The sequence below is a fragment of the Hyaena hyaena genome, unplaced genomic scaffold (assembly GCF_003009895.1).
Source record: "Hyaena hyaena isolate Hyena2069 unplaced genomic scaffold, ASM300989v1 scaffold_206, whole genome shotgun sequence".
In the NCBI taxonomy this organism is placed as follows: Eukaryota; Metazoa; Chordata; class Mammalia; order Carnivora; family Hyaenidae; genus Hyaena; species Hyaena hyaena.
In genome coordinates, this window is record NW_024080840.1 from 66,484 (window position 1) to 91,603 (window position 25,120).

The following is a 25,120-nucleotide window of genomic DNA, read 5'->3' on the forward strand; positions in this document are numbered from 1 at the left end:
TTGCCATTCTGTCACAGTACGGTCACTCTTCTGAGCCCCAAAATAGATGATTTTAAACCCTTTTTTAAAAATGGAGAGAGAAACATAGCATGAGTGAGGAGGGGCAGAGAAAGAGGGGGAGACACAGAATCCAAAGCAGGTTCCAGGCTCTGAGCTGTCAGCACAGAGCCCCACATGGGGCTCGAACTCACAGACTGTGAGATCATGACCTGAGCCGAAGTCGGACGCTTAACCAACTAATCCAGGCAGGCGCTTCAGAGGATGACTTTTAATCTTCACAATAATCTCATAAGGTAGATCCCCGTTCTCCCCAATTTTACAGAAAATAGATATTCAGCCTAGCTAGAGAAGTCAGAATGTGGGCCTCCAAGAAATCTAATAAATTACTTTACCTGTTGTCCTACCTGCTTTATTTGGCACCCGCTGACCTGCTTGTCTCATCTGTGACCACATAGCGGAGCTTTTCTCCTGTTTCTGAGGTTGAATTCGTTTCTCACCTTCTGTGTTAAGTCCACCCCCTCCATTTCTTCACAGAGGCCTTACCTCCTCACCTCACTGAAGGCATGGCTCAGTCAATTCTCTTTTCTTTCATCATCAAAACTCCCTTCTCATCCATGTGACTGCCGTCCACACACTGTTAATTCTGTCTCAGGAGAGAGAGGGGAGACGCCCTCTTGTAGTTTTCTTATATTTTTCCAATTACTGACTCCTTTCTCCTTTTCCCTTCGAAGCCATTGTTCATGCTTGCCCCCTACAAACTCTTTTCCCATCGTCTCTTGAAGCCACTCATCAGAACCCTGACCCCTCACTGCACCGGGGTTCTGCTTGTCAAGACCACGGTGACCTTCTTTTGTGAAACCCAGGGCTCTCCTCTGACCCCGCATTTAATTTGTCCTGACAGGGAGGCCTGCCTGCTTCTTCTGGTCCACAATACACAATCCTCCAACCCTTCTGAAGCCTTCTCTCCTTCTTTTTTGTGTGTTTCCATTTTTTTTTAATTTTTTAATGTTTTGTTTATTTCTGAGAGAGAGGGAGAGAGAGATAGCGTGAACAGGGGAGGGTCAGAGAGAGAGGGAGACAAAGAATCCAAACCAGGCTCCAGGCTCTGAGCTAGCTGTCAGCACTGAGCCCGACGCGGGGCTCGAACCCATGAACCGTGAGATCATGACCTGAGCCGAAGTCGGACGCTTAACCGACTGAGCCACTCAGGCACCCCTCTTTTGTGTGTTTTCTTATCTTGCAGATGAACTGTTTCCTCTGTAAGAGATGGGAGGTTTTGTTCTCTGCTGTATCCCAAGTACCTAAAACAGTGGCTGTTTGGTGATGAGTGACCCAATGTGTGAACAAATATATGGGTGAATTCCATGCCAGTTTGCTATGTACACTGAAGGAATTCATGTAAGGCTCACACTTGCTTTGTTTTTTATTATAATATGGAAATAACTTATTAACTACATGGTAGCTTCTGGTGATTAATGCCCACCGACTATGGATTCCGACTCTCTACTGGGTTGTAGTATGTTCTTACCTTGTTCAAGTTAGTTAGCCTCTCTGAGGATCAGTTTGTACCTAAATGCTAGCAATCACTTTATAGGCCTGTCATGAGGATTATATGATTAATGCCTGTAAAATAAGCAGCAGAGTTTCTGGAATGTAGTAAAGTCTCTAATTATGTTATGAGTCTTCATCATTATCACTTCTGAAGAGGCCAGGGTACTAAAAGTGAAATAACTAATTAATCATGCAGAAAACTGTAATAAGTCTTGATTGTCCATAATCTGCGTTTAACCCATTTCATATTGCTGAATGATCCTTAAAGAAGGCAAATATACAGTCTTGAGACTATTATTAAGGAATGGCCAAAATAAATGGGCCAAAATATCCAAGAGAATATTTTCTATAGTCCACCAAACACTACTTAATAAAATGCCCCAAAATGGGGGAGGGGTAGGAGGAGGATTTTGCTATCAAGTAGGCTTGAGAAACACCACTTCTTATAGGCCCCCTCTGGGAACTTCAAAGCATATTAAAGGCTCTGAGAAATTCTGCAGTAAAGAGATGCATGTAACTCTGGGAACTTCAAAGCATATTAAAGGCTCTGAGAAGTTCTGCAGTAAAGAGATGCATGTAACTTGATTTATTCAATGTTCTAAACTTTACCCACATGAAAGCTTTATTTCCATAACTCGTTTTAAATTGGTGTCAAATTTCATTACATTTTAAATTTAAGTTTAGAACTTGCTTTATGAAAATTCAGCGAAACCCATTAGACCGTTGGAGTCGGAACATTAGAACCGGAAATGATTTGAGTGGCTGAATCTTTTTTACAAACGTTTGTATATTTATTTACTGGTTGATGTCACTACTGTTCACCCTGTCTACCTTCCTAAAGCGTGTGGTTTCTTCTTCTCCTCAGGCTAGTCATCCAACAAGTCTTTCTCCCCTGTCTTCCTTCCGAAAATGGAAGGAAGTGTCTTCTTATCCTCAGTGAGAACCAACATTTTCCCAAAGGCCATGAGCCATTGAGTCCTTCCAAAGGCTCCCTCTTCCCAGCCTGAGCTCCAGCTTTCAATTCAGCAGGAACACTGCACCAAAGAAATATTTTCTGTATGTAAATCTTGCCCTTTGTCTTCTCTTTAAAACTCATCACTTCTCCTTATGGCCGACAAGGAACATTCTAAGCTTCTTAGCAGGGCACAAAGGTCTCTCACAATCTTGCCAGGGGTCTCAGAATCAAAATCTTACATGCCATCAAAGGAAAGGACCATTGAAAAGTTACTCTCATTCAAACTGATGCGATTCCACTCACCTCCGTGAACCTTTGGCCTGGCCCGTCGGTAGGACTGGCACAGTCGGCCTGTGGGGAAACTCTTCGCTTTGTCTACCCAGGCCATTCTCAATAGGACAATGGTTTTATGAAATGAATGAGTCGATCGAGAGCAGTTCAGATAGAAGTGACCCGACGTTTGGTATCAGAATAAGAAGCCGAGTGCCTAAAGTTTTCTTTGATGGGACTCATTACTCATTCATTTATTCCTGGTTGCGTTCAGGAGACATTCACTGGGTGGTGATAATAGTCTAGGTACTTGGCCAGGTGGTAGTGAAAGATGAACACCACTCAGCCTTGGTCTTTGGAAGGCTCTCCATGTAGTGATGAACAAATGTTCTAAATAAAATGCAAGTAAATTCCCAAAGTTCCTTCAGGGACTAGGATCTGGTAAGCAGTGAGGACAGATGACACAGCACACAATACCAAACCTTGTGTTGAGCCTCATTGCACTGCAGGCCTTTTTTCTGCCCCATCCTGGTTATTACACTGTAATCATATTTGGTGAATTTTTACATTCATCAGCAGGCATCTCGTGCACCAACAACTTTTCACAATTTCCCGACAAGGATATTTAATAATACCCTTTAGAAAATAGGCAACAAAAAAAAAATGGAGTTGAATCTTTTCCCTTTTTTTCATACTTAGAAAACCCTATATTCAGATTACCAGAACTTCCCTTATTATTTTACTCCAAAAATCATGGCTTGAGCCCCCATTGCATCCCATGCACTGGTTTGGCATTAACCTTAGTCTTTTATCTGGAGAAATCCTGTCGCTTGCTGTAGATATTGTAGGAACATAGGTTATAGAGTTTAGTTTACCGTACTATCTACAAGGATACTTTGGATTCCAGATCCTTTCTCTTTGAGCTTTTCAGGCTTTGGGATTATCGATTAAAGCATTGCAGTATATTTATAACGGAACCAGTGGTCAAGGGTGGGGAACAAAGTTAGGTGAAATCCAGATCATTGGCCCGGAATCTCCCTGTTGGAACTGTGACCTTCATCCTCTCCTCATTCTGTTCTACTCCGGCGTCCAGATGGAAACCAGGATGTTTTCTGAACATCTGTTAGCACATGCCTGGCTCTTGAGTTTCTTATGACATCTCTGATTAATGTACCCTCTTCCCATCCTCAGTTTCCTTTTGCGATTTACCAATTGTACACCTGATTGGATATTTGGAATATTCGCTGAAAATGCAAGGTTGCCTCACAATCACACATTGTCTTTTGTATACACATCCGTGCACATATACACATTTCTCCTCCCTTAAATTAAAGGCATATGTTCACCAGAAGGGGAGAGAAGAGGTATAATGAGCTTGTATAATAAACGCAGTAATAATAATCATAATAAAATTAATGGATTCCACTTGGGAAGAATATATTTTTATCTGATATACATCCAGCTTTAGCAGGCGTGGTACCAGTTTGCATTTTAATAAATGACAGACTGCTGTTAAATTAGTTGGCAAACATTATAAAACTTTGCAATGATATATGGGTAGGAAAGATAGACAAGGGAGTTTATTTAATATTGGTTCCACTTAATCAAAATTGATTCTAACTGGGAATTTGTTTTAAAAGTCCTCCATCAGTATTTAACTGTATCCTGGTGTAACTCTGTGCCTTTAGAGCTTTAACAAAGCTAAGAAGTGAGTTGCCAAATGGGCTCAACATACCATTTTCTATTTGGGAAACAAAGAATTGTTTGTCTTTTTAGATACATACGTGGTTTCACATTCTACAGTCTTCACAAAGTTATCTGTTATCTGAGCATCCGATTTAGATTACTATATTGCTGTGAGCTGTCATGCATTTAATGAGCACAGATTTATCCTAGACTTGTACAAGTGCAAATGTCAAATTTATTATCTTTTTTTTAGTGTTAGAGATTCATTTTTAACTCTGTGAGGAGTTTATACTATTCCGTTCTAACTTTCTCTGTTCTATTTATGGATTAACTAGGTATCAGTAATAACCCTTTTTTTCTCTTTGTTCTATTTGTAGTGACATACTGAGGAGGGCATGAGGTCCTTATTGCAGAAGTCATTCCAGTATAGTCTGGATGTATGTCCCTATTTACAGAGAAAATACAAAATCATACAGGGATTGTATTGGGTCAAGTTAAGGTTCATACCAATCCTGAATTTCTGTGATTCAGAACATACATTTAAGAAAGGCAATGGCAGTTTTCTTTAGCACAACGTGGCAGTAACCAGGATAAAAAGAAGTTCGCTGTGAAATAAACAAGGATAAATTGAACTGAGTCGCTACTATCAAATGATTTTGAAGTAGATCCGTCTTCTATAGCAGATTTTGTTCACTTAACCTGAGCTTACAGTTCTCTTGAAGATGAAAACCATCAAACTTCATATTCAGGATTGTAAACATCATGATTAGTATGTATTTTGATAGAACTTGGGTTAAGCATAAGGCCGATCTCCATAGGACCTCAGCAGGTTATAGATTGGGACACTAAGTCTTAGCAAACTAGGCAGTCGGATCATTAAGAAGCATGAGTGTGACTCTGATTTGGTCTGTCTTCTTGCACACCCGTGCTCTTCACCACCATGCTGTGTGAACCCACTCCCATCAAGTGCATCACATGGGCCCGTCTATGCACCTTCAGCCCTCTGTCAACGGTAGCTGTAATTATGGTCAGGGAAGTGAACACTACCCCAGGTACCTCTCTCTTATCTAAAGTCCTGGGAACCATCTTCTGGGCAAACTGACTCGGCATATTCTGAACCTCACTGTATAGTCTCTTTCTCTTCATCCCCGGAAAGTACCGACCTTGACAACACAGAAACCTGGGTTGGAATGTTTGTTTCTCTCCAGTGTTTTGACCCAGAACAAGTTACTGTGTTATCAGAACTTCTGCTTCCTTAAGAAAACAAGGTGATAATACCCACTTTATGGAGTCAGCATGAAGACTGCCTGAAGTCTCACATATGCTGTGCTCACACCTATGTCTGATCTTCTCCTCAGCAGAAGGACCCCTTTGATGCATCTCGAAGGACCCCAGAGTATCCACCATGGGGTCTTGTAAATTATATAAGCTTAGTATCAGCTGTAATTTTTTTCAGAAGAGCGATTTGCTTTCATTGAAATCGGGATTGTGTTTATGGGAAGAAACTGTAGAGGGCTGATTTCCCCCCTTTCAGAAATGTTACGGGCTGCTCCGCAAAAGATCAAGGTTGTTAATTTCGTGGAGTGGAGGCCTATGACGTTCAAACTGTATGGTGGGCTTTAGAGAGGAACAGCTTGCTTGCTCTGTCAGAGTGGAGCTGAGAGCTGGGACCAGCCCACCGCAGTGAGCCATTCTGTAACTAATGTAGAGAAGAGTCTAAATGTTTCATTATCTCTGGGATATCCCTCTGTCCTTCTTTCCAAACGCCTTTCCAAACATTTACAGTAAATTCCTTTCATACTCCTGTTGGTAGTAAATGTTTTTACTCTCCGTGAAAGGAATCTTTCAAATTTTACTCCTTTGATAGCAATTTAAAGGTGTCGTATCTTTCTGGGCAGTTTCATAATCAGTAATTCATGGTGATATTGACAATGTCCTTCTCTGTTTCATAAACCTGTCTCTCCTGAGACAATCCTGAACACGATTTTGCCTTTGCTCTGGGATGATCCAAGATGTAGAAACTTTTCTCATGTATGTCTGCTTTTCCTCTCCAAAATAGGAATGCTGGGATGGTGGGTGTACCCAGAATGGCTAGGTTGGTATTGTTAATTTCAGGGAGCATATATGTATTTTTTTTAGCTGCTTGCAATGAGGAACTGAGAAACCTAATTTGTTTGAGCTTGGGCAGGGCTCAAAACTTGGAGGCTGTGGGAGTGAGCAGAAGTAAACAATAACCTGAGTTTGCTGAGAGTTCGGTGAGTCAGACGAGGAAGACGAGGTCCGAGAAAAACTGAGAGGATTGACCAATATAAATTGACTACAGAGAGAGCATTAAAAGTAGATAATTAGGAGTCCTTGGATGACTCAGTCAGTGAAGCACCCAACTCTTGATTTCAGCTCAGGTCAGAATCTCATGGATTTGTGAATTCAAACCCCGCACTGGGCTCCTCCCACTGATGGTGCAGAGCCTACTTGGGATTTGCGCTCTCACTCTCGCGCGCTCTCTCTCTCTCTCTCTCTCCCCTTCCCCTGCTCTCTCTCCCTCAAAATAAATATACTTAAAATAAAGGCAGAGAATTATTTGGAAATTGTTGATTTGGCAGATAAGATAGGGCAGGAAGAGAAAGCTTTTTTGTATTTTTGTTTAGTCCAGTCCACTGTTGTCAACCAGGTTTCCCTAAACCGTGTTGTTACGCACTTTTAGGAACACGCAGTGGGGATCAGCATTTCAGTCGAGATGGGAACGTACCCATATGGTTCTAGCTCTGCCGCTAATTGGGTCTGCCAGCTTCATTTCCTTAGTTTCCTGATGGAGGAACTGAAAATGTCAACTTCCGAACGTCTCTGTGTCCGGTTTTAAGTAATATCCATAGCATGTTATTCAGCTCCACATTTTCATACTCATTATGAAGTTCCTAAATGTACGGAACGTCTAAAGGTTAACGGGAATAGAATCCTTTGCTTGAAAGCATATTTATTTCCATTCGTAAACACACCTGGTTTTAGTTCCTCATAGATGTTCCTCTACCTTTTCTCCATGGAAGACTGATTTTCTTCTTCCAGTTATGCTTTACAAGTAAACAAAGTGAAAGAAATCTACAGTGTCGGAATACTGTTGTTGTGAGCCAAGTCTCGCGTCATGGTGCACTTTGGTGATAAGTGTGAGAAGCTGTATTTTGTGTACAAACCCTCGGTGTCCGCCCTTCTGATGAATAGCAGCCCTATGATGAGATTGGCTCTCCCAAGCCTTTAGTGGGTTGATGTTTACTGAATTTATATTCTGGCAGGTATGGTGGGTAAGCAAGTCATTTTTTTTTCTTTTTTCTATTCGGACGGTAAATATAAAAGTAGCTTTTTATCAGGAACCTTGAGACTGGGGGACTTCTGGATTTGCAGAATTGATTAATTACTCTTTTTTTTTCTTAATATGATTTATTGTCAAGTTGGCTAACATAATGTGTACAGTATTGCTCTTGGTCTGGGGGCTAGATTCCCATGGTTCATCAATTATATACAGTACCCAGTGCTCATCCCAACAAGTGCCCTCCTCCATGCCCATCACCCTTCTTCCCCTCTCCCCCACCCCTCCATCAACTGTCAGTTTGCTCTCTGTATTTAAGAGTCTTTTATGGTTTGCCTTCCTCCCTCTCTGTTTGTAACTATTCTTTCCCCTTCCCTTCCCCCACGGTCTTCTGTTAAGTTTCTCAAGATCCACGTGAGTGAAAGCATACAATATCTCTCCTCTTCTGACTGACTTATTTCACTCAGCATAATACCTTTCAGTTCCATTCATATTGCCTCAAATGGCAGGACTTCATTCTTTCTCGTTGCCAAGTCGTATTCCATTGTATGTATTATTCTTTACGCTAGTTTTGGCCATTTATTCCAAATGTCCTTTTAGGAAACTGAGCTAATGTCACTTTTAGGTTCCCCAAATTGAGTGAGTGCTCCTCACGCCAGGACTAGAACATGAACAATGTTGTGAAAAGACCCCAAATGTAGGTTATAAGTATAAATGTGTTTATCATTTCACCAGAAATGCTTGGGACTATTGTCACCAATAGTTGATTCCATAATCATAAATCAGGTTCTCTCTTCCTCTATAAAGGGAAGTTGGCTGCATTTGGTAAGCTCAGGAAGGATGTAAATGGATTTTCTTTTGTGCGCAGTAAAATTAATAGGATCACTAATAACTGCGTCTCACATTTTCAGTATATTATTAAGAAGTCAACAGAACATTAAAAAAAATGCTTAACATACACGGCTTAGTCACTGTATACACAGCAAATCAGGATAGAGAAAGCCTGAGGCGGGGCAGACAAGATGTGTGAGGTTGAGATGGAGGGACAAGAGAATGAAGTCCTACCACGCAAAGAATGGTGGGAAGGCAAAAATGGGAAGAGCTAGCTTACTGTTCACCAAGCCTTCTTTGCCTCGCTTTTAGCAGTTTAAAAGAAAGAACCACATTTGCTTTTTCAGTCTTTTTCAATCATCACACTTGATGGACAGGGTAAGTAGCATAGAGTAAGAACGGTGAAGACACTCCCATGGAGGGTTTTTTGTAAGTCAGTCTGTGGAACTTTCAATAGGCCTTCCTCAAATTCGATTTAGGGCTACAAGGCAGCTGTGGTGGTAGACACTCTAGAGCAGGTATGGAAAGATTAAGAACAGCAGTGGGCACGGGGCTGGAGCCAAAGGAAAACTGGACCTCAGCAGGTGTTGGTGGAGGACACGTTAGCTTGTCGGCTCTCTGTTCAAATCATCTTTCGAAAGCGTTGTTAAGCATATTCAACCCTATAATTTTTATTTGGAAACAAGTAGAAATAGTGAGCTGTTGGTTGCATTCAGATTACCAAATAAATCATAATTAATGGCAATTTGGTTTTTAAATACTTACGGTCATTCTTCTGTATCACTTAATAACTCTTAGAGCACAGTAAGTATGGGCGGCTGAGTCAGTTAAGCGTCTGACTTCAGCTCAGGTCATGAGTTCAAGCCCCATGTCAGGCTCTGTGCTGACAGCTCGGAGCCTAGAACCTGCCTCAGATTCTGCATCTCCCTTTCTCTCTCTCTGCCTCTCTCCCACTTGCTCTCTCTCTCTCCCTCTCAAAAATAAATAAACTTTGAAAACGAAAGTTTAATAATTAAACATTCTGAGAGCCAAAGTAGAATCAAGTGAAACCTGTATACTCTTTACATCAGGCACTGTGAGTCCTGGATTAAGTAGATAGTAAAAATCTGGGTTGCGCGTGCTTATTTTCTGGGTGAGGGAAGACCCACAGTAGCAGCCCGACAAAGTTAGCACTTTGGCACAGGGTTGTTTCAGACAAAGCAGCACTTAACGTCCAGATCCCTAACCCTCAGGGGACACATTTCTGTTGACTCTTTAAGAACATCTCATTATCTGTCTTACTCGGTTCTCTTATGTTTGGTGTGGAGTGGTCCACGTTGTTGTCTGGGTCCAGATCAGTTGCAGATACAGCTGACCCTTGATCAACATGAAGATGAGGGACTCTGACCGCCCCCCATGCAATCCAAAATCCATACATAACTTTAGACTCCCCCAGAACCTACTGCTTGACTGGAAGTCTTAACCATTAACACAGTCGATTAACACCTATTTTGTATGTTACATGTATTATATGCTGTCTTCTTACAATAAAGTAAGCTAGAGGAAAAATGTTACTAAGAAAAGTCATAAGGAAGAGAAGGTGTATTTACACTTCTGTATTGTATTTATTTAAAAACAAATCACATGTGAGTGGATCTGTGCACTTCAAAACTGTGTTGTTCAAGGGTCAGCTGTGATTAATTTTCCCATCCTAATCCCAATCTTGCCTTAATGAACCGATTGAGGAAACAAGGCAGAGGCTTTAGTCTTTCGCAAAGACATCTTATTGAAATCCACACCATGACTGCATTCTCTTGGTGCATTCCCGAAGAAGATTCTGTGACACTAGGATTCGCCACAGTTGTCCCCAAGACATTAGGACCTGTGTGACCACCTGCTCCTTCTTTGTTCTCTATGGATTGTACTTCTTGGCTTACCTCTTAGGTCACCTTTAAGAAGCTTCCGTTTTCATGGGAAGTCTCTCTCCTCCTAACGATCATGACTCAGAGGGTTCTCAGCTATGGCTGTAACAAGCACTGTATATTATAGAATTCCGGGACAGTTTGTGTGAGCACCACAGATACCTTCCTCAAGGGCACGGTGGACATTTCGCCTTGACCTTAGGTTTCCAGAACAAGCCTATTTCTGTCAGTGAACCTGCTTCATTAGGAACAAGACTGATTTTGTTAAAAAGATGATTGATTTCATTTAAAAAAAAAAAGCAGTTCTTTCCTCATATCTCAGCTACCCAATAGTTGTGAGTATCCTTGTCTTGGCCCAGCCTCTTCTGGCCTGAAGCCCCCTTCCCCATGGTCCCAATATGGAAGAACTTCCGTGGAGGGCGGGGGACGCTCTTTTCTTCCTAAGGGCAGAGTGGGGAGGACTTTGGGAACCGGCCATGCAGGCTACGCTTGGAAGACACTGCAGATAAAGGAGAGTGCCTCATCCTAAACATCGTGCGTTCTGTTGTCCTGTCCGTTCAGATTGACACATACAGATAACGTGCATTCTGATCACTTTTGTTGGGACCTCCGTTCTCTGCCTCCACCACATCCCCGTTATCGATGGCGCGCCTGTTACTTAGTGGTACTCGGTTTCCAAATCTGTAAATTACATATCTCACTAAATGGTATTGCTCTGAATTGACTAATATTTGTGAAAGCACGAGCACAGTGTCCAGCCACACACACACACACACACACACACTTATATATATATATAGTATGTGGACGTTGCTGGTCACTTATTCGTTCCCCTTGAAGAATACTTTCTAAATGATGTGGGAAAAGAAAATAATATTAAAATTCCCATTAAAAATTTATTATTAAAACAATAATAAAATCTAACTGTATTGGCTAGAAAAGAATCACACCATTTTAAAGAAAGAAATTTGGTTCCATCACACTGGCTAGCTTTTAAAACCTGGCTTGGAGTATAGGATTTAATTGGTAATGCAACATAAAGTAGCCTTTTCTGACCTCCTGAACCACAAGAAAATCCAGGCCCCTGCTAGCCTCTGCTAGTAAAATTACGGGGTATTATAAATCGATTTTTGTAGGGCATACATGAGACGGAACACATGCGCAATTAAATACACGATGAAAAACAATAGAGTTTGGTCTCATGGGTCGCATGTAGATTTCACAAAACATTTTGAGTTTTTTAACTTAGCACTAACTTTTTTAACTTGGCACTCTGTTACAGTGGAGGATGTTTTATTTTTTTTCTTTCTTCATCCAAAATCATATTTAAATGTGACCAGTTTGAATCATAGTACTTTACCAAACTAGACAATGTCATTTCCTACACGTTGGGGAAATACGTTGTCTCAAAATTCTCTGTATACTCTTCTGCACACCTTCCCTTCCCCCTACATCTCACACTTAAAATTTAATTCTTAAAATTACTCTGAGGTTTTGGAGAAATGGCCAGCTCTTCTTTTACCACATATGTTTTGGTTTTCTGACGATTGCGCGCTGATGAAATGTGCCATGCATCTGTAGTAAATAAGTCTTTGAATTGCTAATTATTTCACAGGAACCCCGTAGATCTTTCACATAGATCTGTGTGGCAAGGTCAGCCCACAGATTTCATGTTTATTGCTGGTACTTTAATCATAAACCATACTCAACCATACTCATGTGCATAAAAGTCACCATACTCATGTGCAAAAAAGATGTGTGGCATCAACATCTCTTTGTTCTGTCACCTCCATGGGGGGCATGCCACCCTTTATCGCCTCCTCTCACATTGGTTGGATTCATCAGCTCAGGCTGCCACACCGGAAAACCACAGAGGGGGGCGCTTACCACCAGAAATGTATTTTCTTGAAGTCTGGAGGCTAGAAATCTGAGTAAGGTGCGAGTAGAGTTGGGTTCTGGTGACACCTCCCTCTGTGGCTTCCAGGGAGCCTTCACACAGCCGGTCCTCTGCACATGCTCTTTTCTTATAAGGACACTAGTCCTATCAGATGAACGTGCTACCATTATGACCTCATTTATTCTTGATAACTGCTTTATATATATTTTTAATATTTTTATTTTATTTCTGTGAGAGAGAGACAGCATGAGCAGAAAAGGGTCAGAGACAGAGGGAGACACAGAATCCGAAACAGGCTCCAGGCTCTGAGCTGTCAGCACAGAGCCCAACGCAGGGCTTGAACCCACAATCCGTGAAATCATGACCTGAGCTGAAGTTGGACGCTTAACCAACTGAGCCATCCAGGTGCCCCGATTGATTACTGCTTTAAAGACCTTATCTTTAAATACAGTCATATTAGGGAGTTAAGGCATCAGCATATGGATTTGAAGGGGAGAGGACACAACTCACTCCATAAGGCACCTTAGGGACAACAGCAGATGTCTCCCATTAGATTCTCCAGTTCCCATCTCCCCTTCTCTCCACAAGCTCCATGCTCGGGGATACTGACCCCTATGGGCTCCCAGGTCCTTCGGCTTCTGGTGGGGGTGAGTCAGTAGGATACACTGGCAAGAAGTGGGAGAAAAGGAGAAAGAGACTGGGGTCTCAGTACATGCTCCCTTGGCCCCTCCGTGCAGGGCCAACATGGGTTAGTATGTCCCCTGATGAGTTTTCAGCATCTCTTAGCCCCTCTCCAATTCCAGTGACCCATACTCCTCAGCTTCCTTCCATCCTGAACGGGTTGCGGGCGGCGGGGCAGGGCGTCTATTGGCCTCCTACTGTCCTTTGAGGCTTCCCTTCACCGTGCCCAACTGCAAAGTAATTCCTTCACATTCTGTTTGAGGGAAGGGTGTCACCTCTGTCTGGAAGGAACACTTCCAGACCAGTGGCTACTCACTGTTCTATCGACCCAGAGGATCTCCAAAGGACTCCGCCAATACCATCCTCGCTCCTTCACAGGGTCCCACCTCTGGATGCTGCCATAATAGAATGACCTGTGGTCTTACTTCTAAGGGAGCCCTGATCAGGTTGCGATTTCTGGGCGAGTTTTGCATCTGAACCTATGTCCTTCCCCACCAGAATGCTCAGGACCATGTACGGATCCTTTCTTTATCATTTTAGACCTGCTACCAAGTCCGGACAGGACATGGAGGCTGGTCTGCTCTTTTGTTGTAATGTCAATCCTCAGTGAAGACACTGGAGATTTGGCTAAGAAAACAATACAGCAAACACTAGCCTTCACTTTTCCCAAAAGAAGATTATAGTTAAGGGTTAAGGGCACAGGCTTTCAGTCCATTTGGGTTTCAAATTCTGGCTCTGGCATTCGTGAGCATTTCTGAGCCCTAGTTTGACCATCTGTAAAATGGTGATATAGACTTGAATTGTACAGAATGTTTGTACATTGCTTGGTGCATAGTAAGTTTCCATAAATGTTGGCCTCTGTTGTTTCTAGTACACAGTGAATCTTCTGTGCATAAAACCCCTCTTGATCATAAAATAAAAATTATCGCTTAAGAACTGGCCCTGTGAGGAGCACCTGGGTGGTATAGTCAGTTGAGTGTCCAACTCTTGGTTTCTGCTCAGGTCATGATCTTATAGTCCGTGGGTTAATCCCCACATCGGGCTCTGTGCTGATGACATGGAGCTTGCTTGGGATTCTGTCTCTCCTTCTCTCTGTCCCTCCCCCGCTTGTGCTTGCGCTCTCGCTCTCTCTCTCTCTCTCAAAAACAAGTAAATAAACTTAAAAAAAAATCAGCCCTGTGTTTTCCCTCTTAATGTGGAAAAGATTAAGAGGGAAATAAGTGTGTTTGTTTCTGTTTATAAAAATGATACATGGTCATGGAGGATGGTGTGAGAAAGCAAACAAAAATCTTTCCTAATCTTACCAAACGGAGTAAGTTCTGTTACATTGTCACTTTATGGTAGCTTTATGCATATGACTTTATAAACATGAACTTCTCTACATGTGCACACACATGCGCACACACACATGCATTGCAGACATTTGTTTTCTAAACTGAGATGATATATCATTTTGTATCCCCCATTTTTGATGATACTGTGAACATAAAAGTACCTGCTAAATATTTTCTTGTTAAATTTTTTTTTTAATTGAATGAGTTTGGGGGGGGTGGTGCCCGGGTGGCTCAGTCGGTTGAGCGTCCAACTTCGGCTCAGGTTATGATCTTATGGTTCATGAGTTCAAGCCCTGCATGGGGCTTGTGCTAACAGCTCGGGGCCTGGAGCCTGCTTTGGATTCTGTGTCTACACCTCTCTGTCTTCTCCTCCCCTGCTTGTGCTCTTTTTCTCTCCCCAAAATAGATAAATAAGCATTGTTTAAAAAGTAAAGTCAAGTACGTTTTCCAAGATCTTTCCATTGCATTTTATACACAGGCACATAGTCGTAATTATATATAGGCATACAAATGTGATTGTGCTATATGTGCTTTTTGATAGTTTTGTGCTTCTTAGTCTATTATTGGCTACAGTGGTATTTAAACCAAGAATGTTTTGGCATTACATCATGTGTTCTGTTGACCTGTCAGATAAAGCTCCAGTGTTATCATGCTTTTTGCCAGGAACACAGCCTCTCAGTAATAGAGAAGGCATATGTCGATGATGAATTTGACCCTTCCTTCTCTGGCTGTGATGTTCTGTCTCTGAGGTGAGGAGATAGGTCAGTCACCGGAGTTTCTCAACCTGGCCATCCACACCAGAGTGGATGTGGAGTGAGGAGTAATTCCTTCTAGAGATTTAGAAAGCATTCAACAAAATCCTTAGTTTACGATGGCTTCTTGATTTTTGCATGCTTCTGTACGTTTTGTGATTATTTTGTTGGGAAACTGAAAGATGATAAACCAGACCCGGCTGTCTTGTGGCAGTAACATCCAGAACTTTCTCCCCCTCTCTCTTTGTGAATACTTCCCATTCCTGTCTGATCATTTTGCATTTTTCCACATTGCATGGCAAAAAGAAATCTATGTTCAGGTCATTCAAGTCGTGTCATGAATATTCTGTTCTTTGAGGTTTCAAGGTCACAGACAGTTTATCAAGGATATTTCAAATTCTCCATCGTCTCTCCTTCCTTGGCTCTTTTACCAGAAATTCCAACATAGCACAAAATAGCACCCCAAATACTTTCCCTCCACCTGAGACCATAAACACCAGGGCCTCGAAGCAAGAAAGCGGTTCAGCCTTCACTAGCTATGTGGCTTCAGCTACCACTGTCTCATTACCAACGATAGATTTTGGCCACGTGTCCGCCAGTGTGACTTCGGGGTTTAAAAAGGTAGAATTTCTGAGGGATTCCACTCTGTTCAGAAATCTGCTCTTCCCTTTGGCTTCTTTCTTTCTTTTCTTCTGAAGATGACCTCTTAGAGAACCAAATGGTCATTATGCTTTAGTACATGTATGTTCTCCTTTGCTTCTTCTCTTTAATTTCTTCACAACCTTTGGAAAATCTTCAAGAATGTGCCAAGTTTTGGCCTAAAGAATGTAACTTCGTCTCCTAGCCTTGTAAGAAAAAATTCATGGATCTGGTTGACAAAAGGTATCCACAATCAAATATGTTTGGAAAAAACATCACATTGTCGTCCCCCGCACCCTTAGAGTTTTGGGATGAACGATCACTCACTACATTCTGCAGTAGGAGAGCCTGCTTAATTTTGCTTAACGTAGATTTTCCAAACATACCTAATCATAGAATTCATTTATTTCTGGGAGCATCCATCAACATCCTTCATAATTAACGCCCATGCCATACATAGGGGAGGCACAGCTCTGGAAGGCACATAGTCCCCAATTCTGCTACTCACCAGCAATGTGATCCAGTCGCAGAATAAATACATAACCTCTTCACCCCTCATATTGATCGGATGTCAACTGAGGGAGCGTAAAAGCCCCCATTTTGTGTGGAGGAAGATTTATCGCACTGTTGGAGGTCTGTGGTAATTACGACTAACAGTATTCCAACTCTGGGATCGTGTTGTCTGGGTTCCAATTTTGTCCTTCCACTTCCTGACCTTGGGAGCATTTCTGAACTTCTGTAACTCACTTCTTCATCTATACAATGGAAACAAAGATTGTACCATTCCCACAGCGTTGTCGGAAGACTTTGGTCTGATTCATGCAAGACGATTATAATTTTGCCTGGTCCATGGTAGCCGCCTACTGAACGTGAACCCTGTTATTGTATTCACTGGTGCTCTATGACGGTATCACATGAAATGGATGATTTTATTTATTTTAATTAAAATCCAAGTTAGTTAACATATAGTGTAATAATGGTTTCAGGAATAGAATTTAGTGATTCATCACTTATATACAGCACCCAGTGTTCATCTTAACAAGTGTCCTCCTTAATGCCCATAGCCCATTTAGCCCATCCCCCAACCCAACACCTCTCCAGCAACCCTCAGTTTCTTCTCTGTATTTAAGAGTCTCTTAGGGTTTGTCTCCCTCTCTGCATTTACCTTATTTTTCCTTTCCTTCCCCTATGTTCATCTGTTTTGTATCTTAAATTCCACATATGAGTGAGATCATAACGATATTTATCTTTCTCTGACTTATTTTGCTTAGCATAATACATTCTAGTCCCATCCATGTTGTCACAGATGGCAATAATTCATTCTTTTTGGTCCCTGAGTAATATTCCATTGTACGCATACACCACATCTTTATTCATTCATCAGTCGATGGACATTAGGGCTCTTTCCATAATTTGGCTGTTGTTGATAGTGCTGCTATACACATTGGAGTGCATGTGCTCCTTTGAATCAGCATTTCTATGTCCTTTGTATAAATACCTAATAGCGCAATTGCTGGGTCATAGTATAACTCTATTGTTAATTTTCTGAGGAACCTCCATGCTGTTTTCCAGAGTGACTGCACCAGTTTGCATTCTGAAAGGGACTGTGTTAGATTTTTTTATTGGGATGTAATTGACCTATAACATTATATTAGTTTCAAATATACAAAATAATGCTTTGATATTTGTATATATTGTAAAATGAACACCACAGTGAGTCTAGTTAAAATCCATCACCATGCATAGCTATACATTTTTTTTTTCTAGTGATGAGAACTTTCAAGATCTGCCCTCTTAGGGGGCACCTGAGTGGCTCAGTCGCTTAAGCGTCCGACTGGCTCAGGTCATGATCTTACAGTTCGTGAGTTTGAACCCCATATCAGGTTCTGTGCCGACAGCTTGGAGCCTGAAGCCTGCTTCATATTCTGTGTGTGTGTGTGTGTGTGTGTGTGTGTGTGTGTGTGTGTGTGTGTCTCTCTGCTCCCCCCCAACCCATGCTCACTCTCTCTCAAGAATAAACATTAAAATAAAAAAAATAATAATCTACTGTCTTAGCAACTTTCAAATAAGCAATACAGGATTATTATCCATAGTCACCAGGCTGTATGTTACGTACAGATTATTTTAGTTTCCAAAAGCAACCCCTCTCACCTCGAAAAACAGCTTAAGTCCAGCATGTTATTAAAAGAGCATCACTGCCCTCCTGTAAATGCTTGATGAAGCCCTGTTAGTTTTGATCTTCTCTCCATTGAGCACCTGTGATCTGTGTTTTCCATCATTTAACTTTTTCTGTTTGTGAACAGGGGCGGAGAGGCCTTGGCTCTGTTTTTGTCTGGGCCTCGGGGAACGGTGGAAGGAGCAAAGACCACTGTTCTTGCGACGGCTACACCAACAGCATCTACACCATCTCCATCAGCAGCACCGCCGAGAGTGGGAAGAAGCCCTGGTACCTGGAAGAGTGTTCGTCCACGTTGGCCACCACCTACAGCAGCGGAGAGTCCTACGATAAGAAAATAGTATGTGCATTTGCATGTCATGATTGGCTCATTTATCTTCCAGTATGAAACACAAAGGAAGACCTGTAAGCTTATACGCAAAAATAATATGTGGAAATAGACACGTAATACACGGAAGTTAGTTGCTGACTCACTACAAGTATTTGTAAGTGTTGTCACTCTTACCAATTCACTGAACGTGCTTCTCTGGGCCATTATATACCAGCATTTGATGTGGTCTTAGACATGAGTAAGCCTTAGTTTTATTGAAGACAAATGAATGGTCCACATTGACCTTGCGAGTTAGTGGCAGAGAAGAGACTAGTTCTGACTCTCAGCCTACTTCCTTTATCCCTCTTTGAAACTTACCTTCAGCGCTTCGGTTTCAAAGTGGGTCTGACTAATTCACTGTGAGCTAAACCTATCAAAAGGTGCTTTTCTATTGCTACTGAGGCACCAACTCGCCTGAATGAAAAGCACGGGAGTCCCACGTGATCGCCTGCTTACCCACATGCCCTGCTCCCCGTGAAGACAGTGACCTGATTGAGAGTTCAGGTTGCAGGACCAGGCTGCATGGGTTTTGTTCGCTGTTGAACTATTTACCAGAGCTGGGTAACGCTAGACACATTATTTCATTTATCTGCCTCAAGAGCCTCACCTGTAAAACGTGGGCAATTAATATTGCATGGTTTGTGACGTTATTACAAAGACGGTATAGAAGGAAATAAAAAGGGCTCTGCATACCCCTTGACCCACTGATGCTCAAGGAAAGTCTGACTTTTGGGGTGCCCAGCACCGTGCCTCTGGTTCTACATTTCAAACACCTTTGCATTTTGCTCTTTTCTTGATCATAGGTTTATAAACTGCCTCAGGATTTGTCTTTCTAAAGTGAATCTAAGCCGCTTTACTTGACATTTTTTAGCATTTAGCTAAGACTCTGCACTCGGGTCTTGTAGATTCATGCAGATTTGGGTCGCCTCTGACTTTTACACACGGAGGAAATACAGGTGATAGGACAGTACTCCCTTCTGGTCATTCTTCATCCACATCCATTTGGGTCCTCCTGATTATTCTGGTTATTCTATAATTTTCATGCGTGATTTCTCCCTACCTTCTTTACTTACATTTTTCAGATTGATTTAAATAAAAATTGCCTACCCCTATACGTATCCCATCTGCCCCTAGCTTTCCCTAATTCTTCCACAGTAACTGGATTAAGAAATATGTGCATGAATCCACCTTGAAGTGCCTCCATCATTCATCAGTAAACATTACCCTACAATACAAAGTAAAATCTAAAAGAAGGAAATACAGAGATGACAAGTTTCGCAGCTTCCTGGCTTTCTTAATGGGAAAGTGATGTTCCGTGATGTTTTACCTTCATTATGAAAGTGTTATAATCTAGGAGTGCCTCTTTTGCTCTTGTATTTGCTTATCTCTCAGAACTCACGGTCAAGGTCCACTAAAACTAAATGGCATCCGTCAGTTCTGCACCATAAAAATCCTGATGGAACTCTCTGGAATAAGCGTTCTCTTTCCATAGCTCTCGAGTGTGAAGGCAAAGTTGCCATTGCTTCAAAGCAAATATGCCTGTCTACTCCTGTTTTTTCTTGTGGGATGATTGCTGTGGAGAGGGTACCATGAAGTTCCATAAACGTCTTCGAGAAGAAAGGGTTTTCTGGGTCCTGGATGGGAGAAGGCAATGTGGACAGACCTCGAAATCTCTATGTGAGATTGACTCCGTAGACTTGAGCTTCCTGGGCCCTCATCATGCTGTGATGCTGTGGTAGATGCTATGACCATCCCCCTCTCCCACCCCCAATGACAGGCCATCATTTAGAATTCTCCCAGGGATGGACAGAATGATCCATTCACTGGATGGAGTCGTTCAGTCATAGACTGCACTTTCTCTGTAACTGCTGCTTCTGACACCAAACCTTCACTGACTCATTTTATATATGTCACCTATTTGTTTCTAACTTTCATTTAATCTCTTCCTCCTATTTTCATAGCAGCAATTTATTAGTAATTCTTCTCCACCCCATTGTTAGAATATCTTTATTTTGCCTGAATCTGCAAATTACCATAAACTGGAGAAGACATTTGGGAGCTGCTTCGAGTTAATCTCTAGCTTTAGACACCTCACTCAGTGGCTCAGTGACCCTCACAGAGCCTTGGTTTCCCCATGTGTAGAACGGAGGCAAAACCCTCAACAGCCTCGTTGATTTTCGGTGAAGAGGAGATGCTGCATGAAAGGTACTCACGCCGCACCGGTGCCCCTACTGAGCCACTCACTCCGTAAGTGGCTAGTACCGTTGTTGCCTAAGTCACTGTAGCTTTCTGCGTCCCGGGGGGCTAGGCTGCCATTTTTCCAGCCGTCGTTAATAGGGGTGCTTGTGATGCCTCCATTTTCTCCAATCTACACAACATTGCAATCTGTACCACCCACTCCCTAAAGGTGCTTTGATCGTGAACACGTTAACAGTTTGAACATGAGCGCAGCTGGCAACATTGGCCGTTTATGGTCCAGCTGACCCCTTCTCCTTCTAGATGTCAGAATGACAAATAATCCTGGGATGCACCTGGGACCTTTTCTTTACCAGGCTTTGCACCAAATGTCTGTGGTCCCTCGGATATGCCCGCTTTCCGTCAGTGGCATTGTGTTCGAGTGTCGCAGGCATGGCAGTGTCTGACCCCCTTTGCTCTGGCGCTCTCCTCCCTGGGCCACTCATCTCCTTGTGCCATTTGCGGCTTCTTCAGGAGAGCACCGTTGTCATTTCTTGTTTGTAGAGCACCTCTGTGTGTTGAACCAGGCAGACGCTGAGGATTCAGGAGACAGGAAGGATCTCTCTGCTTCTGGACAAGCACTTCTGTTAAATACATCTTACGTGTCCCCAACAGAATGTTTTGGCAAGCGGGAGAACCTTGCCCTGGGTTTCCAAACAGCCAGATCTTGGTCCCTTGGTTTCCTGTCACTACTGTTAGGACACTTGCGGACCTTGGTGTCCCATTCATGCTTTAATCGCTTCCGATCAGTAATGGCCTTGTATCTTATTACAGCAAGTGAAGCATCCAAAATATCAAGATGACTACGATAAGAAGGTGCCCTGTAAGCTAAATAGAAATCAGTTGAAATGACTGGGTATTAATCGATAATCTGGCTTTATCGACTGATATGTTTTTATTAACACTATTGCGTATATCTTATTTTGTGTCGTATATGTAATAACATTCACAGTTACAGTAACATGCCACAAGTATGGCATTTTTTCTTCTTCTCATTGGTGCCATTTATATATTTAGAATATATAGGTATCCGTTATTTTCCTTCTCATTGATGCCATTCTATATATTTAGAATATATAGGTATCATTATTTTTCGCTATCAGTGGATTTATCTTGATTTTCATGCCGTAAGACCTTCTCATAATCTCCTAAGATAATCAGTCCTCCTCCAAAAACCTAAAGCCCTTTGCCAATCTGAGTTGCTAGTCCCCTGTGTCAGCACTGAGCTCGTCCAGAATATGCCTTTTGTGTGACGCTCAAGCCAGGGCTCTCGCCCTTGTCACAAGTGTCCTCTGTTAAGGCACCATACAGCCACATAGCACTTCATTTGTGTCACTTCTCAAATTTCATCCCAGGGAGGATTTTTCTTGTTCCCCTCCCCCACTCGCTTCTATCTTGTTCACTTTTCTTCCTCATGTCCTTAGAGCTACTTAATATATTACACATTTTCTTACTGACTGTCTGTTTTGCAGTAGATTGGAAACTACGTGAGGTCAAAGATTGTGTCTTGTTCCTTCCCAGAGCCCAAGCTTAGTCAACGTGCGTGCATAAATCACTCTCAGACCCTGGGAAGGATGGCAGTGTCACAGATTGTTTATATAGCCACAGGAAGACAGGGAGATGCTCGGTTTCATTAAGAAAAACTCCCTCTAGTAGGTTGATGGAAGGCAAAAGGCATTTGGCAATAATGTATTTTGCATATGAAAATGCTCTGTGATAAAGGTGTACATACAAGCTTTCTTAGTGCCAAAGAGCATCAGAGATCCCGTCTAAAACTCTTCACTGCCTCCTGAAATTTCTCCCCAAGTTCTGATTTGGAAATAAAGCTTCTCTCTCTCTCCCCAGTCCCTCCCATCATTAAATTATCTCCTTCTTTTGGGACGAGTTCAACCTTTGCCCTTTTTCCTCTGGTCATTTGTCTTAGAGATTGGAATATGGTGGTGATCCTATTCCTCCTGGGAGGGGTCTGCTGAGCCAAGGGTTAGAGTATATACGCTCTGCTCAGCCCATCCTCATGTCATGTTATTTATTTGTGTTCAAAACTAACTTGCTGGGGTGCCTGGGTGGCTCAGTCGGTTGAGCGTCTGACTTCGGCTCAGGTCATGATCTCGTGGTTCGTGGATTCAGGCCCTCCGTCAGGCTCTGTGCTGACAGGTAGCTCAGAGCCTGGAGCCTGCTTCAGATTCCGTGTCTCCCTCTCTCTGACCCTCCCCTCCTCACGCTGTATCTCTCCTTCTATCTCTCAACTTGCCACCCAGGGTATCTCAGGGTTGGATTGAGTGACCCATTCCACGTGGAGGAATTTTCTTATTACTCCTAATGTTTCTAAGCAGCTACACATTTTCCCTTCTCACAGAAACATCCTGCTCCCCTCCCCTGCCCCCCAAATCATTATTCAGGTGCAGTCACCATTCACAATGGGGTTGATTTCTATCATCTCTCTGTTTCTTCTTTTGGCTTGAGAAATGCCATTCTTTCTCAGGCAGATGACTAGCAAATCCAGATGTGTTTGGTTTGTTTGGAAGTCTGATACATAGTCTCTTGAGAATGTTAAATAGAGGAGAGGAAATTTGCTCCTAAAAAGTCCTGATTTCGATGGCAGCCGGAAGGAGAATGTCTATACCCACTTGCCGACCTGGGCTGGCTCTCAAGGCCAGTTCTGCTGCCATGGCTGGTGGTGGTCTGGAAGGGCCACCTTAGCTCTCACGGATGACAATACCGCGTAGCTCGGCTTTCTCTTTTGCTAACATTTCAGGATTTAACATCACCATTTACCCAGCTCTGTAGTAGCTGCGACATGTCCTTAGGCACGTTGGTGTCTCTGAGCCTTCATTTCCTTAGTTGATCGTGTATCTTGCGTGCAGACTTCCTGTGGGTTTCAATGTAGCTGTATGCACGCACGCAGGCGTGCGTGTCCTCTCCCTTGTTGCAAGCTGCTTGAGGTGGTGGTTTTAGAAGAGTCCAGCCTGTGGTAACAACAGTAGTTGTGAAGAATAGCTGTACTTTAGCCCCTCGGTTATGGATACACATATACACACATAATTTTCATAGGTTGCTTATACATTTATGTGAGTTTTTATTTGGACAGTTGACAAAAAAGCAACCTTGAAGTCTTTCCTAATAATGGGGGAGTTTAAAGTAGAGGAAAAAACGAGTATAAGGGAGCCTGATGTTAGTCATTCAACTCGGCCAAGAAATACTGTGCTTCCGCTCTCTACCTAGAACCAAGCTGTACATTTGGGAGACGCAAAAGATGACCTCAGATGGCGTCTTCCTCCAGCATCAGCAACCTCACATTTGTAAGCAGAGCCTCACATCTGCACTTCCATTAACAGATTCCTCGAGCAACACAGAACTGGGATTTCGTGCAGGCTTGTCAGTCATGATTGAATTTTATACCAGACTTCGGTGAACACGGAAAACATTAATTGGTTCTCAATTCCCTTTGATTTTGCCGTGCTTAATAAATCAGCTCCTTTTTTTGATTCATTGACACATTGAAGATATATTTTCTCCCTTTATCCCCCCATAGCTGTGTCTGAAACAGCTTTCCTGGCACATTCCTCATCCAAATCCAAATCTACACCAGACACAAATTCTACCTCACAGACAGTAGAATCATCTCGTGTTTTAAAAATATCTGTTCCGTTGCTCTTTTACCAGATAGGAGGCAATATGGCATCTTCAAAATAAAACACGTCACGAGATATCAGGGAGATAGAAACTCTGAACTCTTCAGGGCTGCTATTAAGGCTTGTCACTCATGGCCAAAGTCAATCAGAACTGAGATTCCCCGGAGAATTTCCTCAACAGGCTGGAATAAAAGATCCAATCAGCCCAACTAATAAAATGTGAAATCATAGGAAACAAGAGCTGAGGATGAGAAAAAGTCATGGTTCTGCTCAGAGGACATGTGACTGGGCCTGAGCAACCCCCAGCCCTTCGCACCAAATAAAGATGACATCCCTCACTTGGCGGAGTCCAAAACGCCATCTGCTACGCATCCTCGAGACAGGCCGCACATCCGATTTGCTGATCAGGACAGCTTTGATCTGGCTCGAGGCCTGGTGTCATCTCCTGTTTGCCTCACTCTGACGGACAGAAAGGATACTTTCTTGAGCAATCAGAGAGGTTCTATGGAGGAAAATGCTGTTTCTGATTTGGGTTAGCGACCCAAGGGAATTTGGAGTGTGCGTGAAGGGCCATTGGGACCGAAACCAAATTCTGAGACCGTTTTTAAAATGGGCTCCAACTGGGGCGCCTGGGTGGCTTAGTCGGTTAAGCGTCCGACTTTCGCTTAGGTCATGATCTCGCGGTTCGTGGGTTCGAGCCCCGCGTCGGGCTCTGTGCTGACTGCCAGCTCAGAGCCTGGAGCCTGTTTCGGTCTGTGACTCCCTCTCTCTCTGACCCTCCCCTGCTCACACTGTCTCTCTCTCTCTCTCCTAGAAATAAATAAAACATTTAAAAAAAATAAATAAATAAATAAATAAATAAAATAAAATAAAATGGGCTCCAACCTGGAAGAGCCTTATTTTTCCGTT

General features: G+C 42.6%; 1 protein-coding gene across 1 annotated transcript in view; it reads left to right on the plus strand.

The window, feature by feature from the left end:
• PCSK5 (proprotein convertase subtilisin/kexin type 5) overlaps nt 1-25,120 on the plus strand; it is a 336,435-nt gene that overhangs the window by 51,753 nt on the left and 259,562 nt on the right. Inside the window, exon 6 of the mRNA XM_039242170.1 lies at nt 18,102-18,314. Coding sequence (XP_039098101.1) covers nt 18,102-18,314 — 213 coding nt within the window. The remainder of the gene's footprint in view (nt 1-18,101; nt 18,315-25,120) is intronic.